The 19,506-nt window shown below is 46.3% G+C and overlaps 1 protein-coding gene across 1 annotated transcript in view; it reads left to right on the forward strand.

Moving 5' to 3' along the window:
- The window catches only part of HTRA2 (HtrA serine peptidase 2), a 136,792-nt gene extending 117,702 nt beyond the window's left edge, over nucleotides 1-19,090 (forward strand). Inside the window, exons 6-9 of the mRNA XM_085642973.1 lie at nucleotides 7,899-7,965; nucleotides 9,219-9,314; nucleotides 14,263-17,470; nucleotides 18,230-19,090. Of these exons, the coding sequence (XP_085499099.1) occupies nucleotides 7,899-7,965; nucleotides 9,219-9,314; nucleotides 14,263-14,428 (329 nt within the window). The 3' untranslated portion in view covers nucleotides 14,429-17,470; nucleotides 18,230-19,090. The remainder of the gene's footprint in view (nucleotides 1-7,898; nucleotides 7,966-9,218; nucleotides 9,315-14,262; nucleotides 17,471-18,229) is intronic.
- Nucleotides 19,091-19,506: the final 416 nt, after the last annotated feature.

Below are 19,506 nucleotides of genomic sequence, written 5' to 3' on the forward strand. Positions count from 1 at the left end.
ACAAGTGGGTGCTGAATATTGTTTGCAATGGGTACTGTCTTCGTTTCACCAGCCCGCCCCCACAGATTCCACCAGTGCGCTCCTCCTACATGGTAAGGGGGCTCCAGTGGGAGGCAGACGTTCTGTTAAAAAAGAGGGCGATAGAAGCGGTTCCTTTGCAGCAAAAAGGAAGAGGTCTCTACTCACGGTTCTTTCTCGTAAGAAAAAAGGACAAGAACGAGTTCAGGCCTATTCTAGATCTGCGTCAAGCCAACAAGTGGATCCGCAGAGAAAAGTTCCGTATGTTGTCCCTGCATCAGATTTACCCTCAGTTGCATCGAGGAGACTGGCTGTGCGCCATAGATCTGCAGGACGCTTACTTTCATGTGCCGATCGCACCAAAGCATCGCAAGTTCCTGAGGTTTCTGGTAGGCAACAACCATTACCAGTATTCAGTACTCCCGTTTGGCCTGAAGTCTGCACCACGGACGTTCTCCAAGTGCATGGCGGTGGTCGCGGCACACCTGCGGAAGACCAAGGTGTTTGTGTATCCTTACCTGGACGATTGGTTGATCAAAGCGTCCACTTACCAGGAAGCCCAGTGCCATTTCAACAGGACAGCTGCCTTGCTGCATCGCCTGGGCCTGCACATCAACATGTCGAAGTCAGTGCCGATCCCTGTGCAGGGTCTCCAGTACTTGGGGGCCTCAGTCAATACCTTGACCGCAAGCGTGTGTCCTTCGGAGGAGAGACGCTTATCGATCCGTGGGAAGGCGCGGCATCTCATCTCAGCCCGCTCTCCTACGGTGAGGACGGTGTCTTCCTTACTGGGGTCGATGGCTTCTTGCATCTTTCTCACCCCCAATGCACGTCTGCATATGAGGCCCCTACAGGAATGTCTGGAGGATCAATGGGACCAGAGGCGGGGGCGTTGGGAGGACAAGATCCAGCTGTCTCAACACGCTCGGCAGTCTCTGACATGGTGGTGTGCCCCAGAGAATGTCTGCAAGGGGACTCCTTTTCACAAGGATATTCCGGTCCAGACCATAGTGACCGATGCGTCTCTCCAGGGCTGGGGAGCACATTCGGGCCCTCTTCAGATTCAGGGGATATGGTCGCAGATGGAGACGACTTACCATATCAACTTTTTGGAACTCAGAGCGGTACACTTGGCCTTGAAGGCGTTCCATCCCTCCTTCAGGACGAACTCCCTGCTGGTTCAGACGGACAATACTACGACCATGTATTACCTCAACAAGCAGGGGGGCTCACGTTCACGCACCCTGTCTCGGGAGGCACAGGCGATCTGGAACTGGCTGGTGGCCAGGAACCTGACGATCACGGCGACCCATCTGCCGGGAGTGCAGAATGCCCAAGCAGACGAGCTCAGCAGGCTCGTTCAAGAGAACCACGAGTGGGTGCTAAACGACGACGTGCTAAGAGACGTCTTCGCAGAGTGGGGCACTCCGGATATAGATCTGTTCGCTACGGCAGAAAACAGCAAATGCCGCGACTTCGCGTCCAGGTACTACCAACCAGGGACGCTGGGGAATGCCCTATGGATCAGCTGGTCCAACAGCTTTCTCTACGCCTTTCCACCCATTCCCCTGATCCCGGCGGTGCTGATCAAGCTGTCGCAATCCAGAGCCAGAATGATCCTGATTGCTCCGGAGTGGCCGGGGCAATGGTGGTTCACCGACCTTCTTCACCGGTCTGTTCGGCCACACCGACGCCTGCCGTGTCGGCCGGATCTTCTCACGAAGTTCGGAGGACAGATGGTTCACCCCAATCTCTCGTCCTTGAGTTTGGCAGCATGGCTCCTGAGCTAGTACAGTATGGACACTTGAACCTGCCTCAGGACTGTATGGAGATCTTGAAAGAGGCTAAGAGACCGTCTACGAGGACTTCCTACGCCTATAAGTGGAAGAGATTCTGCTTATGGTGCAAGGCAAAGGACTTTGACCCTACATCCTGTAAAGAAGATGTTATATCTGCTGCAGTTAGCTCAGTCTGGGCTTAATTTTCAGTCTATTAAGGTTCATCTCGCAGCTCTGACTGCGTATAGGAAGGGCCCTTCTCAAACCTCATTTTTTCAAATCCCTGTGATTAAGGATTTTTGGGAGTTTTTGCATAAGGTGTTTCCCCCTGTTAGAAGACCTTCTCCACCATGGGAATTGAATGTGGTGTTATCTAGATTGATGAGGGAGCCTTTTGAGCCTATCCATAAGGCTTTGTTTCAGCATTTGTCTTGGAAGGCTGCCTTCCTTGTGGCCATTACATCGGCCAGGAGGGTGAGTGAGATTCAGGCTCTGTGTTGTCAAGAGCCGTATACTGTTTTCCATGCTTCTAAAGTAGTGATGCGTACCCATCCTAAATTTTTGCCTAAGGTGATATCAGATTTCCATGTGAATCAGATGATAACTTTGCCTACGTTTTTTCAGCATCCTTCCTCTCCGGCGGAGAGGTCTCTGCATTCACTTGATGTACGTAGGGTGTTGAAATTCTACCTGGATAAGACAAAAGATATCCGCAGGTCGGATCAACTGTTTGTTAATTATGGTTCGGTAAGAACTGGTTTAGCTACCTCAAAGCAGTCCATTTCCAGATGGATTGTTTCCTGTATCCAGCTTTGTTACCAAAAAGCTAATAAAACATTGGGGGGTAAGCCTACGGCACATTCGACTAGAGGCAAGGCGGCTACTACCGCTTTGCTTAGGAATGTTCCGATTGCGGACATTTGTAAGGCTGCCACCTGGAAGTCAGTCCATACGTTTACAAAGCATTACTGCCTGGATTCTGATGCTAGGGCAGATGCGCAGGTTGGACAGGCTTCGCTGAGGAATTTGTTTGCACAGTGATTTGTTGGTGGTTGGTCTTACTCCACCACTTCTTGTTGGTTGGGATGGGCTTGCCATTCTATTCATAGATTATGACTATACACAGAGATCCCCTACTACAGAAGGAGTAGTTTCTTACCTGTAACTCCAGTTCTGTAGTAGGGGTATCTCTGTTATAGTCATAAGCGACCCTCCCTCCTCCCCGGTGGAGTAACCTGACAGTATCAGGCCTGTTGTTATACACCTTCAAAAAGAACTGAAAGTAACTTGTGTTGGCTGTGCATCCTGGGATACCGGGGGTCTCTGGAGAGTTTCTTAAAGGCACGGTATCCCTTTAGCAGACACATAATGACAGCCTATAGGGCTTGTCTGTCCACCCCTTCCTCTCTATTGTTTAAAGGGATTTTGGTGAAGGGAGTGTGTGATAATAAAGGAACATGTCAAATGTGAATAAAAATGACATTTCAACTTTATTTTGGCTGTTGTGTTCACTTCAGAGGAAGTGCTGGCCAGTGCAGCCTTGTTGTGATTAGGCTGTATTATTTTGTCTGTCTCTTAAGTGTCTTTGCAGGTTTGCAAATGCGGGACAGCTTAAGAGATATTTTTGATTGCTCCGGGGTCCCCGCACATGGGCGGGGATTATTCATAGATTATGACTATAACAGAGATACCCCTACTACAGAACTGGAGTTACAGGTAAGAAACTACTCCTTCTCTTGCGCCGTATGCTGTGGTGTTTTCACGTTGTCACTTGCGCCGTCACTTCATTGTCACGAGCACATTGTACACTTTTCTTTAGGGTTGCCTTGGTATTTATGCCCAACAGTGATGTAACAACTGTTTTGTTTATTTTCTGATCTTCTTAAAATATATGACGCCTACGGGCGCATTGATTGAATTATTTGAAGCCTCTTGTCTTGTGTTCGTTTATCGTAATGTCTTGCACATACAAATTTAAACAGTCTCAATAAATCCTGCTGAGATATTGTTGCATTTATACTGTACTTACCCAGATCTCAGTTTGGTTTATGGGTTATACTCCTGTGTTTTTTTCTATCGTTGTTGGAACAGTAGCATTGTACGTCTGTACCCTGGAAGCATGGCTACGAACAAGAGGCCCTCTCCATGAGAAATGTCATGTTTGAAGTTCATTGAATCCTTTTTAGGTCTCGGCTCGAAGGCTGCGCTTGCGCAGTCTCGGTCCGAGATTTAATGACTTGGAGAAGAGGGGCTTGAACCCGCCCCTCTTCTCCCCTGTTCTCCATTGGCTGGCCTCTTGAATGCTGGCCAGCCATTGGAGAAGAGGTCCGTCACTCCGATCAGGCCCCGTCCTTTTCGGATTCGGGGGCGTGTTTTTTTCAACAAATCTAATTATCTCCTCCAGCCAATGGCAAGAGGAGAACACGCCCCCGAAACCGAAATCGCCGCTGCGTTTCTCCGAGGCATTTCTGCTTCGCCTCGGAGAAAGGCGGTGGCGTGCAAGGTCAAAGCAGTGTTTGCAGTTTGAAGAAACCTTCATCCCGACCCTTGCTCGTCTGACTCCCATCGGCGAGCTGTCTGAACACAAGGCCAGTTCTGCTTCCTTCTTCCTCACAGTTACCAGATTGTTCCAGTCCTGGGATTACTATTAACAAATTGACGCGTTCTGGGCCGCCGCCTTTTAATGTCATTGAATCACTAGGGCTTGTTACACCGAAAGCCGAAAAGTTATTCCCCGGGGATATAGAGATATCTTCTAACTCCAGCCATAAAATAAATGTGGCTGTCACCGGAAGAAGGCCCACGAGAAGGCATCTGGAGGAAGTTTTCTGGTGAATTAATGGTTCAGAGTTATTTGCCATTGCACGGGGCTGTTAGGGTTGGCAGCGGTAAAGACGACCCAGAAGTCCTCTGTAATACTTTCCTGAGGTGTGAAGTGAAGCAGTTCTCTAACGCAGTCACTAGCCGATGTTCAAATATGCGGTGATCCGATCTTGAAATCCAGGACAGTCCACAACCATAGAAGTAGGACTCTCATTTTGCCTGGACCAAGAGGCGCACCACGTGACATCTCTCGCGAACATAGACAACACAGATGCAGAGGCATGAAGTGTAATTAAATCAAACGTGTTAACTCTCAGCAGTATCTGTGTTATATGAATAAATTGCTTCGTGTTTAGGGCTGCTGACTAAGCTTGCATCTGAGCGCATGGAAGCGTTTCTCCCTCTGTGTTTAGTTGACTGCTCTGAAAAGCTGGGACATGGATTACATTTATTTGAATTTGGTGGGACAATTGCTGAACAACTGGCACGGCCCGACAAAACCTGATCAGCCGATGCGAACAGCTTGCGAGAAAGCTACGGTGCAGATTGCAGTAACTTCCCTATTGGTTGATAGCTTTGGGGTATTTCCTCGTCTGAGTTTCGCAGATGGTGGGTGTGTTTACGCACCTTCCCTGTCACTGATTGGGGCACATACTTTCCCCTCCTCAGGTGCCAGTTAGTCCCTGGTTAGTCCCTGGTTTACACAAATTTCCCTACCAAGGGAGATTTCAATGCCGTGGACACGTCCTCCCTCCGGGGGGCGGGGGCTGGCCGTTTGGTGTAAAACGCCTCTCTTTCTCTAGGGACTGTCGGAGTAACGCACTACACCCGTTTGTGCTCCGTCCGTTCTGGGTGCACACACACCCCCCTCCCCAGGGTCTGACACTGTTGCGGTAACACACCTTCCTCTCACCCGGACTCTGCAAGCGCTGGGGTTTACTCACCTTCCCGTCAGGTGGAGTCTGTCATCGTTGGAGGTTTCATCTCACCGCTAGGGCCTGGCCGTGCTATGCTTACACACCGCCCCCCCTGCTATGGTCTGTCAGTACTGGGGTTAAACACTGCATCCAGGGGGGTCTATAAGCAGAGTCACACAACACCTAGCTCTGTCGCTAATAGGCGACTTGTGACGCACCCAGGCACCTATTATGAAGAAATGACATCAGAACTCAACTGTAATAACAGATAGGGGCCTTGCCTTATGTACAAGGCAGTGGCTTAGCGCTGCCTTGTACATAAGGTACCCTTTCACGCTATGGTTAGCGTGAAAGGGGTGTGCAGTTGGTGGTGTGCTGTACAGATGCATATAACATAACACATAGATCCAGGCGCGCAACACCCATTGGGCTCACCGGCCTTCAGCCCCCCCCCCATGTGGGGGGGGGTGGGGGGGCTGAAGGCCGGTGAGCGTCCCTCTAATTGCAGCCGGACCAGGGTACTTCACAGGTCTTTAAAAGACCGTTTGCTCGTTAATGAGGCTTTTGTTGTGTTTCCACCCCTTTTTACAGCCACTCTGCCTATGGCTGGAAGACGTTGGCCCCGTCCGGAAATCTTTTTCACCCCCCCCCCCCCCCCCCCCCCCCCAAATTTGGCTCTAGTTGCCCGCCTGCATAGATCTTATGTGGGCTCCACTTTGCATCCGTCGGTGTTCGCTGTCAGAGATTAATAACAAGCATTTACAATGCAATGGTCTCGGCATTGTTAAAGTTAGAGCTATTGGTATTGCTCGTGACATTGCCGTTTCTTTAAATGTTTTAAAAACATAAACAAAAATAATGTCATGAGCAATGCCAATAGCTCTAACTTTACCAATGCCGAGACCATTGTTGTTATTTCTTACTCTTGTATGGCTTATTTAAGCCAAAGCCATCATGAATGTGATACAGCAACAAACATATTTCCGAAGTGAACCTTGTGGCATCTGTTCCCAGATTGACCATTGAATTCTCTTTGTAGTATGAGATTAAGGGATGAAGTCATAGCGTCGTGTGGTGGCAGCTCGCTTTCCAGCATTACGAAAGCAACACATATATGACACTGATAGCAATCCAAGGTATATGCTCATGAGCAGGAAGGCTTTCCACCGTTGTAGTATGACATATGGGGCGAGCATATAGGGGTAAACGACTAAAAAGTACTCAAACAAACACTGAGACCCAACACTCCCTCCCCTCCAGCCGCACCTCCAACCTTCCCCACACTTTCCCCCCCTCAGTTAAATTACAAAGTAATCAGGCCAAGGTGATAAAAGTAGCCACTTCTAAAAGAATTTCGTGCGATAGGAGCGGAGCCAACATGGGAAAAGAGTTCTAATACAGGGTAGACTTAAACAGACCAGGGACTCAAATATCAGGGCACCGAGAGCCTATTGGGAGGGTCGCGTCTAGGGGGACCTTCAATCAGTGGATTCATCTGCACTCTCCGTCTCATCTCCCCGAAAATCTCGCCCGAGCCCCCGCTTGTTCCAAGGGGCGCCTGCCCTGGTGTGCTTCGCAAAGCCTTACCCTCCCATGGTGCCCAACGTATTACCTCTGTTGGCCAACTTTCAATCCAGGGACCCTCAGCTGTCTTCTACATCCCAGTAATCTTACGCTTGGCCAGTACCAAGACCAGGACAGTGAAGCGGTTAGCGTCTGTATTTGGCAGGAGGAGGGTAGATACCTAGGAGGGTAAACCGGGGCGGAGGGGTTAAAGTGCAGTCAGTAGCTGCGGCCAGGAGACCTACCACTCCAGACCAGTAATGGGTTAAATGGGGACATCCCTAGAGCATATGAAGGCTATCTCCTGAAGCAATGCGGGCCATCAGGCGAGGTCGGGGGAGAATATACCAAGCTCCAAAGGCCTGAGATGTGCTCGGTGAAAGACCTAGTATGGATTAGTTTAAAGCGAGCATTGCAGGAGATCTTAGACGCCATGCCATACGGCTCATAATCTAGACACAAAGTATGTTCGTCGTTTGGCACTACAAAAAACCCTATTGGCTCTTACAGTGACTTTTTAGTTTTGTGACCTTCGATTCTCTGCATCTGTTACCATCAGCAGAGATACTCCTAAAAGTGATAGGCATGCAGGGGCCTTCCCGCAGCAGTGCATCAGAATGGACACCCCCTGGAGAGTATCCCATGACAGACAGTATGGGCGTGAGAGCAGTGCCAAAGTCTTAGATGTAAGTGCTGTCTGCAGTGTCTCAGTGAGCAGGGAACAGGCGGACTGTGTGCTTGGCTGCCTTCATCCCGCTTCGCAGTCCATGTATAATGCGTCTCTTTTCTCCCACCTCAGGCTCCTGGTTCGGTCCATCTGAGAAGCGGCGCTACATTGGAGTGATGATGCTGACACTCAGTCCCAGGTCAGTAGCTCTTCCTGAAAGGTAACGTTGTCCTGTTACATCTTGTTTTGGATAGCATTGGGCTAGGGCAGTGATTGGGGTGCGTCAGCAGGTAGCGTCAGGTCTCCCTGGGGATGTCAATCGCATGTAACGATGTTCATGCCATGCTTTCTACATCCCATCCCTCTGCTGGCATCGGTAATGTCTGAGGCTTTTCAGTCCTGTCATGGTGTGGCGGTGAACCCTCCTCTTCACCGCTCCACCTCATGGACTGACATCCCTGCAGCCTCCTATCATCAGCTGTCTCTCTGCTGCACTCGTGCACTCCTTCTCACCCAGCCTCTGCTGGCATCTGTATGATTTGTGAGAGCCCGAGGGCGATGGGTGGGATGCTTGAATTAATGTCAGCCAATGGGAATGACTTTTTCCTGCATTCCAGTCCATTGTTTATTTGTGTGCCCCCTCGGCCGCTGCAGAAACAGATCAGCAGCATGTAAACCAGCCTTGGCCCTGCTCCAATAGGAATACCGATGTGTGGAGTGCTTGAATGCTTCTCAGCTATTGGTAGTTATTTAGGGCTGCATTCCACTCCATTGTTTTTTTTCTTTTTTCCTTTGCTCATTATGTCACTATAGACAGAGACCAGTCATATGCAAATCAACCTTGGTATTGCTCCACTTCAGACTGTGGTCGGTTATGTTCTGAGGAGACCCAGCGGTTCGTCCTGGACTGTCCTTATTGGAGCAAGACTGACGGTTTACATATGGCTGGTACCTATATGAGGTGGCACGGTGGGCAGAAACAAAATGGACTGGAATGCAGCTTTAAGTAACTAACTACCAGTGGCTGAGATTCATTCAAGCATTCCACTCTATACTTGTTTGTTTTTCTCACCTTTTTGATGCATACGCACCTTATGAATAGTGGACCGAGCATTTGAGAGACTTTAGATTAGGGTTCTCTCACCTCCCCCGCTGCACCACCCCCAGACTAACCCCACCAAACTAATCCCCCACCCCCACTCCACCCTATGTTCATGTGGAGCAGCAATCAGACATAAGAACAAGATCTGCTGCTGCACCAAACTCCGCCTCCGTCCTCTTGTCTCAGTGATCTCTGGATTCAGGGACAGTTTATGACCTGACCATATGTAGGTTTCACAGGTCAGTGCTCTAAGACATGAGACCTCGGGTAGAGTGCTGCTGTGGCTTGATTTTGCCTTTTGTTCTTCTTCCTCCATTTTGTTACTTATGCCATTGTCTTCATTTTTGCAGTATTTTGGGTGAACTTCGTCTTCGTGACCCGTTGTTCCCAGATGTGACCCATGGAGTTCTCATCCACAAGGTCATCCTTGGCTCACCCGCCCATCAGTAAGTCTTGAGTGCACAGCTTTCTTCTTGCATGCTGCTTTGTGTTGGAGGTGTCAAGGAAGGTTTGTTTGAATGTCACTAGGGACACCGAGAAGTATCCTCAAGCTCCGCTGAACTGATTAGAGACTAGCAAGATCAACGATGATGTGATGAGGCAGACGAAAAGTGGATAATGCTGGTCTTATTCAACCTACATCATATTGATGCACCCAAAACAGAGCAAAGGCCCCTGTGATCATTTAACATCCATGACAGAAGTCTTCGACTATCAGTCATGTTTACAGTGACGTTTCCTACAAATTAAGACTTGTTTGGTGTGCTGTACTGTTTTACTACATGGACATGGCTCGAGCTATATCACAGTAACTTAAAATGTCGCAATTATTGGCCTGGAGGTCTCCATGGGGAGTTCTGGCCTTTCAGTGCATAATGTGTACGTTCGATGGCGGATATGTCAAAAGGGTGGAATCTAGCAAATGGATTCACCAATAGGAACTCGATGAACACGTTGGCCTGCTCATACCGTAGGATCCCAACACGCCTACTATTTTGAGTTGAGCCCTTTTCTGTCATAACAGGGACTGGTCTTCATTTTGCCCTATCCGTTCTGTTGGAGGGCTCGCCTCATTCCCTTTCATCTGCTGTGGCCAAATGTGAGGGTACTGATTTTAGTGTTGATGTTCCCTCTCCATGTCCAAAGGATCAATCATTCAGTCGTTGTATAGAGTGCTGCTCGTCACCTGTGAGGGTACTGATCTTAGTGCTGTTTGAGGCTCCTCTCCATGTCCAAAGGATCAATCATTCAGTCGTTGTATAGAGGGCTGCTCGTCACCTGTGAGGGTACTGATCTTAGTGCTGTTTGAGGCTCCTCTCCATGTCCAAAGGATCAATCATTCAGTCGTTGCATAGAGGGCTGCTCGTCACCTGTGAGGGTACTGATTTTAGTGTTGATGTTTGAGGTTCCTCTCTATGTCCAAAGGATCAATCATTCAGTTGTTGTATAGAGCGCTGTGATAGTATAGAGCGATTGTATTGTGATTGTATAGAGCGCTGTGAGGGTATCCCCTCACCTTCATCCTCAAAAAACAAACATCCCCTTCCACCTATACGTGGACGACACCCAGATCTATCTCGAAACCTCCTCTATGGAAGACATTCATAGACTAAACCACTCTCTAAGGGAAGTCCAGCACTGGCTAACACTCAACCACTTGAAACTGAACCAGGACAAGACCGAAATCCTGCTCCTTTCCAATAAGGAGCACAACCCCAAACTCATAGAATGGATAAAAGCAATAGATGCCCTCAACTGCAACCTCACCCTGACCAACTCGGGTAAATCACTGTGAATCACTCTGGATCCAAAATTGAAAATGCCAAAACACATTAAGAACTCCGCTAAGTGCGCATTCCTCAACCTTAAACTGCTAAATAAACTAAAACCATTCATCCCTCCCAGCGATCTCAAACAAGCCCCTGGTGCTTTCCAGACTGGACTGTGGGAACGCAACCCCCACAGGAGCAGCAAAATCCCACTGAGCCCCTCTGAGAGCAACTCTACATGCAGCCGCCAGAACGGTCACCGGAGTGAAGAAATTTGAACACATTTCACCGGCACTCAGAGATTTAAAATGGCTCCCAATTGAAATGCATACCAACTTCAGAACGGCCTGCCTCACGCACAAAGCCCTGCACACTGGGAAGCCCGCCTACCTGGCCGCCAAGCTCAAGAAAGCCGGCCAGACAAGGACCCTCCAGAGCTCAAACACCTTACTCCTCATCCCCCCGAAAACGCACAAACAAAAAGCCTCTTCTCGATCCTTCTCTGGAAATGCTCCAAGAATCTGGAACTCCATCCCAGTCCATATCAGGACTAACCCCTCCTTTGTAAAATTCAAAAGGCAGCTCAAAGACCTCTTCCTCAATCGCTCTCTGCCAAATGGATAGCTGCCGCTTGAATGAAGACTCTTGCCCACCACACCATCCAGTCACCCTAAGTTTAAGAACTCTACCTCACCCACCTACTAACTTAGTCCTGCCTCACCCCTGTGTATATCACCCCTTTATTTTGTAACTTTTTGGATATTAAAGCTGCGTTCTGTTCTGAGACTCTCGACTCGCAGCAAATCAATATGTATACTATTGTTACGTTTTGTATTGGTTTTCCCATCACCTTTGTTGTAAAGCACTCCGATACCCTCGGTTCTGGCTAGCGCTATATAAAACTCCTAAATAATAATAATTCTATCCAGGCGCTGGCTCAGTGGTTCAGCCCAAGAGTCAGGTCCCCTTCGCATTCACATCGCCTGTTGCCTAATCCGCTTTTTGCTTTTTGCTCCGTTTTTGCATATTTCCACTCTTCTTGGGATTCTTTCTTGTCAAACATCAGTTTACTTTGGGTTGGGTTCTCCATTTTGTCTCCAGGTTTGAGCAAGATCTTGCCCTACAAAATCACTGAACATGCAGTGTATTCCTCTGCGCGCAATCTCAACTTTGCTTGACCTTATTATGGATTTAGAAAGCAGGCCAAATACGAGATGTTGCCTGATTTGGTAGACTCTGTCACAACCTTATAAGTTGCAACTATGTAAGTTTTACCCTTCTTCTACATGCATTCATTTTCATCCACCTCGTTGCAGTCACATTTTTGGGAGGGTGAGGATAAAGAGTGGACATAAAGCGGCAGTTCTCAATGAAGGTTGGGCAGGAAGTACTAGGGCTTTGTAAATGCTGGCTGGGGTTGGTAAAGGCTGACAGGGCTTGGTTAAGTGTGGGCAGAGAGTAACAGGACTTTCTAAATATTGAAACAAGAACCGCTAGGTCTTGGTAAAGACTGGACAGGACCTAGTAAATGCTGGACAAGATATGGCAGAATTTGGAAAGGCTGGGCAGGCAGGGACTGTGCTTGGCAAAGGCTGGGCAGAAGGGAACAAGTCTTGGTAAAAGCTGGGCAAGAAGAGAAGGGTTAGGGCATGACTTGGTAAAAGCTTGGCAAGAAGAGAAGGGTTAGGGCAGGACTTGGTAAAAGATGGGCAAAAAGAGAAGAGTTACAGCTAGACTTAGTAAAGGCTGCACAAGAAGTTGTGTGATTTGCTAAAGGCTGAGCAGGAATGGACAATGTTTGTTAAACGTTTGGTAGGAAGGCTGGTGTTTGGCAAAGGCTGGGGAGATGGGTGCAATGTTTGATGAAGGCTGGGCAAGTAGGGGAAGCATGTGGTAAATGCTCCGAAGTGCTTGCAAAAGAGGTGGCACACAGAGCAGTGTCTCCTAAAGGCTGGAAAGGCATAATGTGTGCTGGAATCTGGAAAGGAAGGGGCCTTGCTTTGTAAACCAAAGGCAAAGGATGGTGGTTGAATGGTCTATTTTGGAGAGAAACGATACTGCTGTATTGTACATTGTGGCAGTCGGCATATACTTGGTTAGTAGCACTGTATTTTCAGAAGAAGGGTATGTGGTTTAGTGGTAAGTTATTTATGGCTCGTGTTGCATAGCAAAGTGATGCTTTACTGGCTAAGTGTGTATCATTTTCACTTTTCCTCAGAATCACATGAGGTTTGTTGGGAGGGATTGGTGTTGGTGAGTGTACACACTTAACGTGTATGAGATCTGGTGGCAAGATGTGGTGGCTGTAAGCATGGGGAATCGAGGTGAGTTCCTGAAATAAAGCAACAGACACCTGCAAACAGGATCAAAAACAGTAACCACTGGTAGAGTTAAATGTTTTTTGTTTTTTTTGTATGAGGATTTGTATATCACTGTGATGCCGTATTTGCTGGTTGGTGCCAGGGAGTGTCCGGTAGGGAAGAGAGGCTTTTGAACCTGATAAAGTTACTCCAAGGGAGAAGGCTTTTCAGAAGAAGGCTGTAATCGTATCCTTTGTTTGAGTTCTTCGAACTGTTTGAGAAAGTCTTGATGGCAAGATCTACGACTGAGATGTACGTTTCTGTAGGTATTCTGGGCACAAGTGTCTCTATGCTTCATCTTTAATGTTCACAGTCTCCAACTTGGATCTCTTTAGTTTAGGCAGATTCCTCTGGTCTCTTTTTGTGACATATCCTTACATCCCAAAGCAAATAACGAAGTTGAGCATCATCAGCTGAAATGTTTTCTTCTTTTCGGTTTGGGTTGAGCACAGTCAAGATTAGGGAGACGGCAGTTCTAGTGTTACTTCAATCTTTGTTGTGCTGGCGCTGCTTGGGCTGACTCTCCAGCTCACACATTCTAGTAAGGTTCACAGGAATCGCCCTTCATCTTTCCTGTGTATACCCTGTTGGTGAGTCCAGCAGAATAACAAAAGAGAGACGGTTGAAGATATTCTCGGGGAAGATGGAAATGAGGAGTCTACCGCTGTCTGCATCTGAGGAGCCGATTGAAATGCCGAGCCCACCAGAAGGTGTTGGGTATTCACCTTCTCATGATGGAACCGGCTTGAATGATGCTACCTGTTGAGAGCGAGCCAGTGGCAGCCAATGAGAAAAAACTGTTGTGGGGGTGAGAGCATCGATTTGATCTATGTTAAATTGCTCTGAGTGATCCGAGCGAGCCATTGGTGTAAGCCCGAGGGGTGTAATCCATCAGGGTTTGCCAAGCGGGACCTGCTGTCCTTGCGGTTGTATGTGTTCCTTCCTAATTTCCTACTAAATGGCTCTATTGCTTCTTTTCCAAGCGCAGTACCAAGACTAGAGATTTCCAGCCACTGACCGAGAGTTAACTGCTTCTGTGAGCAGTGCCTTTCCTCACTGGCTTTCGATGAAGTGTTGCCTGCTTTTGTTTTGGAACCTGTACGTGTCTTACTTTACAGTGTGTGATGTGCCCTGATTGTCAAGGTGAATCTGGCATAACTGAGATAAGCATGGAGTGTTTTCAAATTTACTGCCTAGCTGCTGTATGAATATTCCTTCAGGTGGCTCATGCAAACATTGTGACTTTACCTGGTTCTTCTGTTCAGGGCTGGTGTGAAAGCTGGCGACATTGTACTGGGGATCAATGGGCAGACGGTGAAATCAGCAGAGGACATCTACGATGCTGTACGGACTCAGCAAAGCCTCACCATGACCGTGAAGCGCGGCCACGACACACTGATGGTGAACGTCACCCCAGAATATGCTGAATAGGAGTGATGCAAGCCCGTGCTTGGCGCCCATGCCAGCACTGCATCAGTGTTTTCCGCGTCAGCCAGCGCCTGGGTCTGGCCCATCATCGTCCTGGGCAAGAGAACACAACCAGTTGATAGGGCTCAACTGTGCTTCGGTATCTTCAAAGGGGGTGCTAGGTTTCGACTGAGAATGTATCATTCTGTCAAAGAAAGAACCAATGAGTAATCTAAAAGTTGTGCACATGAAGGAATGGAAATAAGATTTACCTAGCCTGCACCTGTTGATGGAACTATACAAAAATATTGATTTTCTGTAAACGGGAAAGAGACCAAGACCATGCATTATGATTTGAAGAGTGTCCAGTTACGGTTAAAGTGATCGTAAGCTGTTAGTTTTCAGAAACTTGAAGAGAGCAATAGTGAATACGTTGAGCCCAGCAATGCCCTGTGATTTCAACTGTATGCATTTACGGAACGAATGGCTTTGAAGCACTTCTCTTGAAGGAGGAGAACAGTGTGGTTATCTGGAGCCATGAGCTATGGGTCCGGTGAGGAGGCTGGAGGTTCATGGACTGCTGGGTGACCACTTGTTCAAGGCTGCATCACTGTTCTGGGATAATGGAGGGCTGCCCAGAAAGGGCAGAGTTTTTACTTTACAGCACGTTTTTAAGGTCTGGTTGCAGCATTCAGTCTAGCAGCCATTAATTTATGTGTCGACCTGCGGTGCCAGAATTTGTCAATGACCACTTCCATCACTCAATAACATATGCATATACTTTCACTTCCACCAGGGGGTGGTTTCTGCTAGAGGCGAGGGTAAGGCTTGTCTACCTTCTTCGAACCCTGTGTAAATAGTGGTGTTCTTGATTTGTGATGTGGGACAGAGGAAGAGAAGAAGCTTAGAACCAGGGGCTGCAGGAAGCAAACCAATGCTTCTTCCTTGTTCCTGCCTTAATCAGAGCTGCAGCTGTCCAAGCGTCAGGTGCTTTGAAGGCATCACTAGTTCTTCCAGCCTCAAGATGTAAGTAGGTGCTTCATCCAAGATGGCCTTTGCTTCCCATCATGCACCTGAACCACAACATAGTGCTGGTGTTTCATCCAAGATGGCCTTTGCTTCCCATCATGCACCTGAACCACAACATAGTGCTGGTGCTTTATCCAAGATGGCCTTCGGTTCCCATCATGCACTTGGACTACAACATAGTGCTGCAGAGTCCACTGGTGTCTGTATGAAAGTGATTGAGTTACAACAAAGGAATGGCTGCCATGGAAAGAGATGAGGTGAACAGGTTGCAATGGGAGGCTGGAGATGAAAGGGTGACTGTTTGCAGCGGAAGAGGATGAGAGGAAGTGGAGACACCCACAGGTCCAGTTTCATGGCACTCTTAATAATGCATTTTTATCACTTTAATATTCTGAGTAGTTTTTCCCTGGCGAGCCTGCCCCACTCAAGTGCTCACAATTGTTCTCTACAATAAGAATAGTTTATTTGACTAATATAACTGAGTCTTTAGGAAATCGTACTAAATCATTAAAATGTTCTTACATACACAGCGTGTGAAATATTGTGAAGTCTGAGGGATGTCTACATCTTTTTTTATGGTAGATTCAGGCTCAGCACCTCCAGAACACCCTTAAAGTTAAAACAAGAGCAGCCCTAAAACAACAAACAAGATTCCTTTTATTTAGATCAATTCTGTGTAAGCCAACAAAAAACTACTTCTGCAATATAGTCTTAGATTTGAATGTGTGAGGCTTTTATTTCAGATGACGCTAACAAAAATTGTCAGATTTAAACTTGAGGACGTATGCCCCCTCTGTTTTGCTCCTCACATGAATGTTTACTCAGATCTTTTGTGTCACACAGGTTGTACAAGCTTGAAACGACTGAGGTACTTTAAGTGCACGTGGCCTTCCAAGCCCCTTTCGTCGAAGCAGATTGTGTTTGCTTTCGGTCAAGGGCCATGAGTTACCAAACCAAACCAGTTGGCTATCCATGTGGATCAGGTAGTCTTGTTGTTCGAAAGCCATTGGTGCCGAGCTTTCTGCTGCATCGTCCACTGTTAAGTGGCTGTGAGCGAACAACAGTGTTGAGCAGATGGCTCAAAAAGCCTCATACAGTGTAACAGATGTTTGTGATCCATTTGACTCCTCTGGTGGGCCCAACAGCAGCACTTTCCTTCACCTGCTACCATTCTCAAAAATATCGGAAGCACCTGGTCTGGCCTGCCCTTTCCCAGACGGAACTGTATATTTGTGCGTACATGTTTAGCACCAATACTGGCTGTATGGCCTCTTCTATAAGTCACTTGAGTCTGGGAGGTCACTGGCCTCACCACTTTGCTTTTTGCACCTGTTGGGCTCACTCATTTCCACTGTTTCCTTGTGGCATCACCAAAATGTTTAACGCACTTTATTCACAGCTTCTGGAAAGTGCAAGACCATGGAGGTATAGCAAGAAATTAGCAACAGACCAAAACTCTGTCACAGCCTACAGACCAGGCGTATAGGGAATTTAGACAATTTTTGTTGCAAGTTATTGCCCTCTTCTGGAGTTTGCTAAAATCAATCTATTTTATATAAACATTTGCAGGCTGCAAACATTTTTGGTCTGTATGGGACAATGGGGTAACCCGGTTATGTGCAGAACCTGGGGATTAATACATTATGGGAACAGTGGTTCTGCCACCTATTGGCTTCAAAAAAGCATGCAACCTTTCATTTATTTTTATCCTTCTGTTAAGATGAGACTAACATTTAATGAAAAATATATACATATCCTGATTTTGTCCAAACCAGAAATAAAAAGAAAAGAGAAACTCCTATAATCCTATATCAGAAATATATTTCAGTGAATTGGTATATGTCATGTGCAATGATTTCTTCATGTGAACATCTTAGACACATATAGAAAAATATGTACACACACAGAAAAAAAACATACAATTCACTTAGATTTGTTGACGTGAGGTGAACACAAAACAATATATTTACATATCACAACAAGTTATATACATAACACAAACATTTACTATGAAAACATATTTAGACGTAGTGTGAGGTGCCAAACAAATATATGTATCAACCCAACAGGTAATTTATCCTGTTATTTACAATTGGTTTGGGTGATCATGTTACACTCCGTTTGAAGCGTTGACGTTTCAACCCCTGGTTGTATGCGTGATATTTAAATTGTCTGTGTGGGGTCTTCTTCAGGACTAAACTGAAAATCTGTGTGTGACCTTAAAGAAGGTTTCACCATGAATTCATAGGACGGCACTGCAGCTCGTACTCTATTGGATGGTGGACCTGATCGTGACGTACCTCTTCTAGGTCAGCCGTGCCTTTACTCGTATATGGGGATGGGGGCTGAAATTAATTTACAACTTGTACTCATTTAGGCTGTTGATCAGATCATGACGTATATCTCCCAGTCAATCGGAAAATAACTCGCATGTGATTCCAGGGTTCCATGTAGAGCGCTGAAAAGTCCACAGCGTATTTAAAGGAGATTAATTAGCCTTGGATATTGTTCTTGAAAGTGTGATTGGAGGCGGAAGGCCCCTCCAGGTTTCCCTGTAAGGGAAGAGCGATTTATCTCTGGAACCTCGACCACGGGACGCCGGAGGAATACAGGCTCACTGTGCAAGTTATTTTCTGATTGACTGGGAGATATACGTCATGATCTGATCAATAGCCTAAATGGGTACAAGTTGTAAATTAATTTCAGCTACCATCCCCATATACGAGTAAAGGCACAGTTGACCTAGAGAAGATACGTTTTGATCAGGTCCACCATCCAATAGAGTACGAGCTGCAGTGCCGTCCTATGAATTCATGGTGGAACCTTCTTTAAGGCCGCACACAGATTTACAGTTTAGTCCTGAAGAAGACTCCACACAGACGAATTAAATATGCACATACAACCAGGGGTCGAAACGTCGACGCTTTAGACAGAGTGTAAAATGATCACCCAAACCAAGAGTAAATAACAGGATAACTTACCTGTTGGGTTGATACATATATTTGTTTGGCACCTCACACTACGTCTAAATATGTTTTCATAGTAAATGTTTGTGTTATGTATATAACTTGTTGTGATATGTAAATATATTGTTTTGTGTTCACCTCACGTCAACAAATCTAAGTGAATTGTATGTTTTTTTTCTGTGTGTGTGTACATATTTGTCTATATGTGTCTAAGATGTTCACATGAAGAAATCATTGCACATGACATATACCAATTCACTGAAATATATTTTTGATATAGGATTATATGAGCTTCTGTTTTCTTTTTATTTCTGGTTTGGACAGAATCAGGATATGTATATATTTTTCATTAAATGCTAGTCTCGTCTTAACAGAGGGATACAAATAAATTAAAGGTTGCATGCTTTTTTGAAGCTAATAGGTAGCAAACAGTTTTTGGACACAAATGTGCATGGTTTTGCATCAAAATAATGTGAAAAGTGTTTCAGATTTAACAATGAAGTGCGTGAAATGTTTTGTTTGACAGAGGACTATTTTACAGGATTGGTTAGTGGGAGCCCCAAAGTAATATACCAAACAATACACATTTTTACTGAGCTTCTGAATGTAGATTTGTTAATGAGCTACAATGTTATTCCTAAATATAGCATTTTTTTTAAATTTTCATTAAAAGTGTCATTTTGTAATTGAATGTTTATAATTGTGTTGGTTTGTTGTGGCCATTGATTGCGTCCACAATCTTTCTGCTCTACTCGCTGAGTGCACCAGATTAGCAGCGATGAGTTATCTACATCCATTTATGGTACACTTAAATGTGGTGCCTGAATTTTACAACTGAATGGCTTGGAAGTGTCTTTGACGAGACGCGTTAGTGCTGTTGTTGCCTGGTCTTGGTTGCGGTTGGTAGAGTGCACCGACTTCCTTGGTGGCATGGAAAGTCAATGTTCACACGCTGAAATATGAGGGTTGTGACACTCGCTGTAACGACCTTCCTTGCTTCTAACCTACTCAAAATGAGTGTTAGAGTTTTTAAAAAAATGTTTGAACAAAAAATAATAAATTTTTCGTATAAAAACATATGCTACATGTTGTTACAAAATAGGAAAG

This window comes from Triturus cristatus, chromosome 2_2, assembly GCF_964204655.1.
Source record: "Triturus cristatus chromosome 2_2, aTriCri1.1, whole genome shotgun sequence".
In the NCBI taxonomy this organism is placed as follows: Eukaryota; Metazoa; Chordata; class Amphibia; order Caudata; family Salamandridae; genus Triturus; species Triturus cristatus.